This window comes from Gymnoscopelus braueri (assembly GCF_963280865.1).
Source record: "Gymnoscopelus braueri genome assembly, chromosome: 16".
Classification (NCBI taxonomy): domain Eukaryota; kingdom Metazoa; phylum Chordata; class Actinopteri; order Myctophiformes; family Myctophidae; genus Gymnoscopelus; species Gymnoscopelus braueri.
Window position 1 is genome coordinate 8,770,271 of NC_137616.1, and position 12,236 is coordinate 8,782,506.

The 12,236-nt window shown below is 39.5% G+C and overlaps 1 protein-coding gene across 1 annotated transcript in view; it reads left to right on the plus strand.

The window, feature by feature from the left end:
• Positions 1–9,899: 9,899 nt before the first annotated feature.
• The window catches only part of tagapb (T cell activation RhoGTPase activating protein b), a gene marked incomplete at its 5' end in the record, with an annotated part of 37,992 nt that continues 35,655 nt past the window's right edge, over positions 9,900–12,236 (plus strand). The window contains one exon of the mRNA XM_080452528.1: positions 9,900–9,977. Coding sequence (XP_080308654.1) covers positions 9,900–9,977 — 78 coding nt within the window. The remainder of the gene's footprint in view (positions 9,978–12,236) is intronic.

The window sequence follows — 12,236 nt, forward strand, 5'->3', positions numbered from 1 at the left end:
ATGTACCGTAGGGTAAGACTACAGTAGCAGTTAATAAATAGACGAACAAATGAATGAATATACTTTAATGTGCGGAATCCGAAACAGGCAGCGCTGTGATTCTGAATTTTGTTACGATTACGGTGATTAGTAGCCTATTATTGACACCGTGACCTGGGCGAGTGAGTCGTGTCGTGTAACTTTCCTGACGTTAAGCTGTGTATGTGTTCAACAACACAGCCATATTCAGCCTTGCAGATTTCAGCTTGGGAAAAGCAGCCTCCAACGGGTTTGGTGTTCATAGTCACCATTGCGTTATCGTGGTATTCCTATTCTTGCTATTATGTTGCAAATGATTGTGTGTGTGCGGGCAAAATAACATTGACAGCTATGGCAGGTGACGAAAGCTTGCCAGACCTATGCCAGGCTAACAACGGTTGCTAAGCTGGCATTGGCCAATCGCTTTTGGGGTGGGGTTTAGCGAAGGGTCCATTACACTGATTTGACATGGTCAGACGTGCCACTTCACTGAGTGAGGCTCTGCTTATAATACAAAGCATATAGGATCTAGCCATCGCTTCCCATAGCAACTGTGAACCCATGCTAATGAGCAGTGGTGGAAAAAGTACTCCACTTTTCTTACTTAAGTAAAAGTATCAATACTGCAATGTAGAAACACTCTGTTACAAGTGAAAGTCTGGTAATCAAAATTGACTTGAGTAAAAGTACAAAAGTATTGGCATCAAGATACTGTATACACAAGTTTCACAAGTTATCATATGTCTATGTTTTTTTGGGGGGGAAATAGCAGATCTACAAGCACACAACACGTTGCATCGCGATTTGCGACGTGTTGTGAGCTTGTATATCGGCTATTTTCATATAGTTTAAATAGGGCTGAAGTGTGTATGTTTTGTAATAATAATAAAAATCTACAGTAACAAAAGTTTTCAAATAATTGTAGCGGAGTAAAAGTACAATATTTGTCTCTGAGATGTTGTGGAGTAGAAGTAAAAGTATAGAAAGTTGGTAACAAATACCTCACAATGGTACTTAAGTACAGTACTTGAGTAAATGTACTTAGTTACTTTACACCACTGCTAATAAGCTGATATTTATGGAAGGGTTGTTACGTTTTTTCTTCTTTTTCTTTTTTTTCTTTTACCAACTATTATTATAAATGGAAAAACTATATTCTTACAAGAGCATTCTAAAGGATTAAATCCTCTTGGGCCACATGGTGTGGTTGAAGATAAGTGCTCATTAATGAGAAACCACAGTCTTTCCATCCCATGTCCCACTATGCATTTTAATTTCAATTCAATGATCAAACTAGCCTTTAAAGAGTTACATCTCCAGGATATTCCTATTAATCATAATACTGGTATGGAATATCATTTATCCTGGCCCAGAGCAGATTTAATGTAGATGATTTCTTATTCAGATCATGGGACTAACATTTTCAAGGCTTAAAGGAGTAGTTCACCCCCAAAAATATGTATTTTCTATCAATTACACACCCCATGAAGCCTTGAATTCATGGAGATTTTTTTTAGTTTTTGTTGTATTCATAAGCCAATAATTTGATGACCAGGTCATCAGTCAGTAGGAGTAGGAGACTCTGCAAGTCTCCTATACCAGAGACTCCGCCAGCCATCAAATTATTGGCTTTGGAATGCGACAAAAACAAAAAGATCTCCATGAATTCAAGGCTTCATATAGGGTGTGTAATTGATAGAAAATGAGTCCTTTTTGGGGCGAACTACTCCTTTAAACCAAACAGCGCGAGGCGTTGTGAGCTTGTAGATCGGCTATTTTTGGCTAAGAGTTATAGGTGTAGAGGGAAAAAAGAGCCGTAAAAGTTTATCTGAAACACAATTTTATACAATATAGAGGGGGTCCCTGCTTCATCTCTCTCTCAGCGAGGGGGTCCTTGGCCTGAAAAGGTTGAAGACCCCTGGAGTAGGGTGACTGTACTATTCCTAAATGGACACATGTGCATGTACAGTTATAAGCACATCATAGTATTATGTTAATAGAGCCCGCCAGCATCAAGTACATTTGCTGGAATGTGTTGCTTGCATACATTACTGTGATAATATGCTGCAAGAAACAGCACACATTCCAGCAAATGCACTTGAAGCATGCATGGGCTCTATATTGACATAATAATTATTCTTGACCATCTTGATGGCCTCTCATCAGATGATGAACGAGGGAGAGATGAACGCCATCCTGCTTTTCTCACACCGTAAGATGTTCAGCACAGCTTCATTATACGCATCACGAGTCTGAATCAATGGCGTGAATTCATCATTGCAATCATGCAGTGGTGGAAAGTAACTAAGTACATTTACTCAAGTCTACTGTACTTAGGTACACATTTCTGTACTTTTACTTCAACTTCACTACATCTCAGATGGCAAATATTGTACTTTTACTCCACTACAATTAATTGAAAACTTTAGTTACAAGTTACTTTGTAGATTTTGTTTGTTATTACAAAACATAGATTAACCACTCCAGCCCTAAATATATATACATAATATGCTTTGGCTATTTGAAAATAGCCGATCTACAAGCTAAAAAAAGCTGGTAGATCTGCTATTTTCAAATTATTCTTATACATTTGAAAACTTGAAATTGGACATTCTGCACAATGAGTACTTTTACTTTTGGTACTTTAAGTACATTTTGATGCCGATACTTTTGTACTTTTACTCAAGTACATTTTGAATGCTGGACTTTTACTTCTAAGTTCTAACAGAGTATTTCTGCATCGCAGTATTGATACTTTTACTTTTACATTTGAGTACTTTTTCCACCACTGTAATCATGTCCCATGGAGCTGCTCAGCAAGTCATTAATTTCATTTGACCTTGTGTGTAGATAGGGCCCCCAACTCACAGACCTTAAATCTCCACGGTACACTCTTCATTGATTGACTGTAGGGTTGGATTTGCTGGGGGGGATGGGGGGGTAAATCCACACCTCTGCTTTTGATATCCCCCCTCTGGTCATTTATGTTTTTTATGGCTGGTGGGGATATGTTTTATCCCTGCTTCTGGCCAGACTGAATTAAATACATGCATTTGCTTATAGGGAAAATGGAGACCGCCTAATATGTTTGATGTTTATGTTTGATAGAATCACAATTAAAACATTCAATTAATTAACTACATTTTTTGGGATAAACCACATAAACCCATTAAGACCTGAGTCCGATTCTAAAAATCATCTAAATTCTTTTTTTAAAACATATATAAAAAATATTAAAAATATTAAAAATATTAAAAATATTTTAAAAAAGCCCTAAAGAAATATAAAATATTTAAATATTTAAAAAACAAAAATATCTCAAAATATGTTATTCCAGAGATCCCCAGAAGCAAAGATTTGAGTTACAAACATTCGCTTTAAAAATATGAACATAATTCAAAGATTAACATACATTTTCACGATTTTTCAAAAATAGCAGATCTACAAGCTCATAGCGCGGCACTCGGCGCCGCAATATGAGCTTGTATATCTGCTATTTTTGAACAGCCCAAAACAAATCTTAAAAATGACACACAGCTGCGTTCCCGGTCTAAATGGATTAAGGCTGGCATCCATATTTGCACGTTTTAAAAAATTGTCAACATAAAAAAAAAAACGCCAAAATAGCAGATCTACAAGCTCACAACGCATCACATTGTGACACGTCGCGAGCCTGTAGATCTGGCGAACACACGAACACAACCAACCGTGTGGCCAAGCTTCATTATGTCATAGAGTTGCAAGCTGTCCCCATAGCAATAAATACCTGGCCAGCATGAAAATGGTATATTGATTATTCTATAACTTCAGATTGTCAGAACAAAATAATCATAAGGTCAGGGAGGAAGGTCAGCCTCACGGCAGTGTTTGTCACAAGACACCGCCATACAAAGGCTAGTACACACTGTATGATAATAAGCAGTGGTGGAAAGTACATTTACTTAAGTACTGCACTTAAGTACAATTTTGAGGTATTTGTGCTTTACTTGAGTATTTCCAATTTCCAACACTTTTACTTCTACTCCACTACATCTCAGAGGCAAATATTGTACTTTTACTTCACTACAATTATTTGAAAACTTCAGCTACTAGTTACTTTGCAGATATAAATTATTATATCATAAAACATACATTAACCCCTTTAGCCCTATTTTATACATAGGCTATTTGAAAATAGCTGATCTACAAGCTCACAACGCGTCGCATCGCGACGCGTTGTGAGCTTGTAGATCTGCTATTTTACATTTTAGTACTTTTACTTTTGGTACTGTAAGTACATTTTGATACCAATACTTTTGTACTTTTACTCAAGTACATTTTTAATTCCGTATTTTTACTTGTAACAGAGTACTTCTACATTGCAGTATTGATACTTTCACTTAAGTAAAACATTTGAGTACTTTTTCCACCACTGATAATAAGACAGTATTAAAGGCCTTACCTATCAAGCAATTACAATCCTCATCAACCATGTGCGTCTCAGAATTCATTGAATATCTACAGAGAGCAAACAAACATGCACTTATCATTCAGACGAGCAAGCGCACATCATCAAAATGTGTTTTCGTACATGTCTCTCTCCAGTAATGCAGGTGATTCTGACATCCCCCTAAAGTTAATGGATAATTATTCAAAATTGTACCCGTTTTTGTTCAGCTGAAGGGACGACTTTTGCTTCCTTATTTCCTGCCTTAGTTCTCCTGTCTTCTCAGAATAGAAATCCAGGCACAGTAATGTACTGTAATTCACAGTAGTTATAGATGTTCCCAGGGGAGCTATTAGGTGGGCAGGTCATTTATAGGTCATATTTACCGTCGTAGCGTTGCTGGAGGTGTTGTTGCTTTGTCATAGATGGTCAAGTTAAATCCACTGAGCTGTTATTGTATTCCTCCAGAGATAATCAGTGACCTTGGAGGGCCTGTGCTCTGTACAGCTCAAAACACATGCAGTCTCTAGAGGAAAGGAGAAAACTAATACTAGGATTCGTTCCGTACAACCTTGAACTTAATAAAATCATAAGATTGGTAGGCAAACTTGAGTTATGCCAAGATGGCACACTAAAATAGGATATGATGGCAGATTTAGACATTTTATATGAACGTGACATTGGGCCAGTTATGACACTTCAAATGATTATTATAAAAATATCCATCAATAGAGATACAAGGTTTCTTCTGCCGACAGCAACGATAATGTGGTTTGTTTGATTTCCGAGGAAGTTATTGGATTCCTTCCGTTCATTTCGGTATACGGTTTGAAAATCCAATTGCAGAGGCTTGAAATTAGCTTGAGATACGGTGGCATTTCCACTAGCTTTCATCAAAATCACCGTATCATTGTATTTTAATGCATTTTGAAATTATGGACTGATTTGATAAGCCAACAGAAAATATTATTTTATTTACTGAATTCTGATAATTAATTATGTTTTGTGGCATCACGAGGGGACAGGTGGTAGATGGGTGCTATACGTTTCCCACACACAAAATGGCCGCTGTGGTGACAACTACAAGTCCCAGAGACGGCCTCAACACAGACAGGTGTTGGTGCTTGAGGCATCTAATAGGCTCTAGGCACAGCAGCCATATTATCACTTCCTTCACAGGTGTTACCAATGATACTAATGAAGGCTCTGTCCTAGTGTAGCACAGTGGTTCTCAGATGTTTCAATTTCCATGACCCCCATAACTCTGAGAGTGTACAAATGGAATCAAATGGACCCACAAATTTGTACACTCTTAGAGTTACACACCCGTAAGGGCCATTTGGAAACCCCTTAAGGAACCATGAGGGTCCCTGGACCCACATTTTAGACCCACTGGTGTACCAGAGTGTCTCCAGTGAGTCAACATGCTATCAGCACCCTCACTCTGTTTGACCAGAATGGAACAGAGCCAGTATTATCATTGGTAACACCTGTAAATGTCACAATATGTCTGCTGTGTATAGAGCCTATTGAGGTAGAGCTAAGAGACACAGAACAAACAAAGCAAGATGGATTGAGAGAGGATGACTGGAAGGAGCTGGACCCAAGGACTGAACGTGGACAAGACTGTCTGTTCATGTTAAGTAGAAGTTTGGACATTATTTGGATTCTTTGGGAAATTTTATGTTGTTTTGAAAATCACCCTCATGTTGGCCTATCCTGAGTTAACTATCTGTCGGAAAATTAAACATTGTTTTGTTTGAATACCTGGATGCCTGTTTGTTCTGCACTTCCTCACACTAGCCCGCTGTAGGCCTACCTCTCATGACATTATATTTTGTTCCACACTGACTCAATTATTCAGAAAGCACATCAACGTTTTAATGACTTTGGACAAAATGTGAGCAAATGTGAAATCTGAAGCCATTAACCATTTAAGGCCTATATAGCTTGTCTGGTCTGCTAAACACATTTTGTAGAACATTTTTGCTATATTTTAAAATTTAAAAGCAGTAAAAACAGAGGTTTTTTTTAAAAGGGGGAAATGGCCCATGTTTATGTATGGTCAAAGCTATGACTAAACAATGACATGTACAGTATTGGCACCAGTCATTTAAATGCAAAACATCTTAAAACACTCATCCCCTATTGCTGAAAGCTTGTTGTCACAAGTGTGTGTGCGCCAAGGTTATAATAGTTTTGGATTTTTCATTATAGTTTAGTTTTAGTTAGTTTTGACATTTTTTTTTCTAATTCAGTTAGTTTTAGTTAGTTTTGACCGAAAAAAAATCTAATTCAGTTAGTTTTAGTTAGTTTTGACCGAAAAAAAATCTAATTCAGTTAGTTTTAGTTAGTTTTCAGAGCGGGTTTGCTAGTTTTTATTTAGTTTCTATTTTTGTGAGAAAGCTTAGTTTTAGTTTAGTTTTTATTAGTTTTAGTGTTAGTTAGTTTTTTTTTTCATACTTTGGGTTTTTTGTCAGGTGCAGGATTCAAAAGGTCAAAGTAAGTATTGTGTGATAAAAACTAAAACAAAAGATACCATTTAAAAATATATATTATTCAGTTACTGTTTGACAATCAACCATCCACACAACAGTCCACAAGATAGCAGCCTTAAGTGCAACATGTACTGTGTGCCTGGTATAAATCAAAATAGCCATACAATATATGAACATAAACCCTTTCATGACACACACAGGGTCCAGGGGTCTCAGGTTTCTGAGGTGCTCAGAGAGGCTGCCTTGTCAAGGTACTCGCTATCAGTGGTGGAAAAAGTACTCACATTTGTTACTTAAGTAAAAGTATCAATACTGCAATGTAGAAATACTCTGTTACAAGTAAAAGTCCGGAATTCAAAATGTACTTGAGTAAAAGCAAAAAGGTATTGGTATCAAAATTACAAACAAAGGTAAAAGTACTCATTATGCAGAATGTCCCATTTCACAAGTTTTCAAAATGTAGGCTATAAAAGGTAAACAAATCTTTTGAAAAAAGCAGATCTACAAGCTCACCAAAGCATTGTGAGCTTGTAGATCGGCTATTTTCAAATGGCCGAAATGAAGTGGGTATAATGTATGTTTTGTAATAATAATCAAAATACCTACAAAGTAACTAATAACTAAAGTTTTCAAATAATTGTAGTGGAGTAAAAGTACCATTATTACCTCTGAGAGATGTAGTGGAGTAGAAGTAAAAATACAGAAAATTGGAAATACTCCAGTAAAGCAAAAGTACCTCAAAATGTTACTTAAGTGGGCTACAGTAGGCTACTTGAGTAAATGTACTTAGTTACTTTACACTGTGGACCGTGGGGTTTTTCCCCTTGATAATTGCTCCACAATGTATCACCCGTTTGCACTACAAGGCAATTGTTATTGTCTTTCTTGCTGTTGTATTCAAATAAATCCCATATAGGACCATATTTCTCCCAACTTGTTTCTCCGTCGCCATTATAAAGTAACGTGCAGTGCCGTGCAGTCAGTCAGTCAGTCAGTGCTGCTCACGTGCTACGATGCACATTGAAAACAACCGGAGTACCTCGCCCCAAAACACGCTCGCCCCCAATTCTTTCGCGTACCAGTGATTCTAATACCGCCGGATTTGCCCTGGGGCGACGGTGTTTTGGGGCGACTACGTCAGCGGACCAACGGTGACTGCAACTGACGTAGAACTGCGCAGGGGAAATGAATCAAATTAATTTAAATCTAAAAGGCTTATAGATATTGACAAAAACTAAAACGAAGGGCATTTTGACTATAATTTCAGTTAGTTTTAGTTAGTTTTGTAAACACACAATATAGTTTAAGTTAGTTATCGTTTTTCTTTTTTCTTTTAGTTTTTATTTAGTTTAGTTAACTGAAATGTTTTTTCACCTTTAGTTTTCGTTATTTCGTTAGTTTTAGTTAACTATAATAACCTTGGTGTGCGCGTGCGCCTGTGTGTGTGTGTGTGTGTGTGTGTGTGTGCGTGTGCGTGCGCATGAGGAATCGTTTTTCCTCTGTGTTAATAAGCATGTGCAGCAGTTGTATCTGGTTTCACCGTAATGTAACCTTCTTCTGATCAGTGTTTGGATCTATTATGTATTGCGCTTTCTGTGCAGATCCAAATAAAATGATTCAAATGTGTGTGTACTTGTTGCGAACGCGGAAGGAGTGGAGCTTACTATGAAACCCTGCTCAGGTTGTGTGTGTGTCTGTTTGTGTGTGTGTCTGTCTGTGTTCATGCTCTCATTGGCTCACACCCCCATGTGACTCACATGCGTGCACTGCCTGTAAGCAGCCACCCGAGTGCGCCAGAGTGCAGGAATTCAGACAATGCTCTGATTACAATGCACAACAGCCTGCAACACACACACACACACACACACACACACACACACACACACACACACACACACACACACACAATGTCAATGTTCTCTCCCCATCACGGTGAAATAACACAGATTACAAGTCCGTAAATACACAATATTTTCGAGCTGCGCTCGCTTCCAGCGTTCGCGCGTCTTACTTGTACAGTATTACTAGGACAATTGTCCTGGTCCTCACAAGAGAATGGCAGCCGGTGTAATGGGGATAAGTAAAATAACAAGAGGGATTGTTGTCTTATGGTTGTAATTATGAATTTAATAGTTATGCTTAGCTGTAGCCTATTTATACCAGCTCAGTGGCCTTGTTGCTAGAGTGCCCGCCCTGAGACAAGGGGGTCGGAGTTCGATCCCTGGCCAGGTCATATCAAAGACTCTAAGACTGGGACCCAAAACTGGAACCCAAGTTGAGGTTATGATGAGGATTATGCATTTAGAGGTTATAGGTCTATGGGTTGACGTTTTTCTGCCTGCATTACACTTAGTTGCGTGATGGTGTCATGCACCGTAAATAGGCAATCTAGAAGTTACAATGTGTCAGTGTCACAGAGCGACGCATTGTAAGCCTGTAGATTACTTGTAAATCCTCGCAAGTATAGTAACACAAACGTGTGTGTGTGTGTGTGTGTGTGTTGGAGGGGGGGGGGGGTGTTTTCCTGGACCGTCATGGCATCTACCTCGTTAGCCTGGTTAACGGGGCGGTCGGCGGGGCCCTCTGTCGCCATGCTTGTTTATCTCATTAACGGGAACAGGCTGGGATGGAGAGGCTATGGGTTCTGTGGGAGGCCACGGCACAGGGTCAAGCAGAACACCCATCTCCCCTATTGTCCGCCGGCCCTTTCATTGTTGTAACCCTCATTAGCACCAGCTGAACCAGGCTTTTTGGCCAGCACCCATCAGCAGCACCCACTCTGTGGCTCTGACCCCATAGCCTACGTGTGGAAACCAAGCCAGCTCTTCGGCTGCGGAACAATCTCACACAGACGGACGAAAAACACGGGAGAAGAACCAGAAGACACCACAGGGTCCTGAGACCGACCGACCGACATAGACGTTCAGAGAGAGACGCCGTAGAGACGCTATACAGGCATGGATGCGACCGAATGTCACGGACCGGCAGTGATGAGGAGAGGAAGCTACGATGAGGCTGCGGCCTCGCTGTGCACGGTGAGTATCCATCTCCATCCATCCATCCATCCATCCACCCATCTGTCCACCACCCACTGCAAAGATGTTGGAGACACCTATACTGTTGAGGGGACGACCTTCTAGAGCAGTGGTTCTCAACCAGTGGTCCGGGGAGCACCAGTGGTCCTTGAGGGGGTTCCAGGTGGTCCCCAGCTAAATGATGGAGAGTTGGTAACCAAATGGACCCTTATACTGTAGATCTTTAACTCTTGAGAGCGTAATATGAAACCAAATGGACCCTTACGGGTCCATTTGGTTTCATTTTACGCTCTCAAGAGTTAAATTATTGTTAAACATCTGCATTACTTAATTTACAAGAAGTCTAACACTATTAGATAATGTAGAAGAAATATTTAAAGTTTTTAATCTGAAAGGCTAAATCAAATCATCAAATGGTGGTTCAGTGGCTCAAATGCCAAATACATAATGGACCTTGAAATGAAAGGTCCATTATGGTCCATCTGTTCTAGAGCAGTGGTGGTTCTAAAACATTTTCATGTCAAGGACCGCCAAATTGACGTATTTGGCTCGCTGTGGTCTGTGGACCCCATTTGAATAACAGAAAATGTGTGTAAAATGGTTCGAAAACAGTTTTAGATTTTTCAAGATTTCTTTCTACAAGCATCATGTGTGTCAGCATCATGATACGCTGTGAGCTCGTAGACTGGCTATTTTCAAATAGCCGTAGTATACAATAAGTTTAAAGTAGTTAAAATATTTTTTATGCTATTTTAACTCATTTAGCTGGAGACCCCCTGGAATTCGCTCAAGGACCCCTGTGTGTCCCCGTACACCACTTTGATGGTCTAGTTCGAATGAGAGGGACATGTTACTTGTTCTTCTTGTTCTAAGCTAACAGACCTGAAACGCGCACACACACACACACACACACACACACACACACACACACACACACACACACACACACACACACACACACACACACACACACACACACACACACACACACACACACACACACACACACACTGTATGTCCATGCCCTCTGATGTGCTTTTGTTGTGACAAACAACAAACTTGCATCAATTAGGGAATGAGTGTTGTCACTCCCTTCATGTGGTCCAAAAACGGGTCAGTAGTTCTTGTTCCTTGTGGCTTTATTAAGGCACACTTGCGGCTTTAGAAAAAAGGAATGAAAGTCCGCACACTTAAGCTCCCAGTAGAAAAAAATTATGAAGTTACACAACGTTTCGACCACTAAGGGTCTTCATCAAGTCTGATACATTACCTGGAAAGGCGTGTTAAATACACTAACTTGCGGTTTTAACATGCCGATGTAAAACTGGTAGAAACACAAAATAACAACTATCAGAATAAACATAAACCTACATAACGCATACAAACAAAGAAAATACACTCAACAAATCAATTTACCTCATTGGCTGCATACTGTACGACAAACAAAGGGAATGAGTGTAGGAAGCCCAACGAAAACCGCAACGAACACACTGAAAACAAAATGAATCGATCAATCAAGAAATAATAACTCAATATTGACATTTAAACACATGAAACAAACAAACCTTTTGCCAGCGTCACACTGCTCACAAACAAAACGCTGTATTGTCCGTCTACACATGGCAGTGTTACAGACACCAAATGGGATGTTTTGCATTTAAATGACTGGTGCCAATACAATCATGTCATTGTCTATTCACAGCAAATATGACTATTGTATATATAAATAGTAAGCCTTGCCGAGCCATGTGGCCCCATAGGACTGGAGCCCATCTCCTGTTTCTGTAGCGTGTGTCGGTTTGATGTACAAGTGCAACCTCCAGCCATGATGTACAAGTGCACCCCTTTACATGACGCTATGTCACAGGAACTTATACCCCCAATCCAACCTGTGCTGCTGAGTGCCAAGCAGGGAGGCATTGGGTTCCATTTTTATATAGTCTTTGGTATGACCCGGCCAGGGAATCGAACCCCGACCTCACAATCTCAGGGCAGATAATAATCTATAATGGACCCTGTGAAAAAGTATAGTATAACCATACATTCCTGTGTAGACATTCCGTAGACATACCAATTGACATTGTAATGAAACTGCCCTGACAGTGTTTACAACTGGGTAGTCTTGTTCATGTTCAAACTATACACAAAGTTAAAGGAGAACCCATTTTCATCTTCAGCTTGGATTCCCCATCGATGATGTCAATGTTGCCATATTACATTGAGCATTACTGAGGACCAATTATATGAAGATACAGGTTG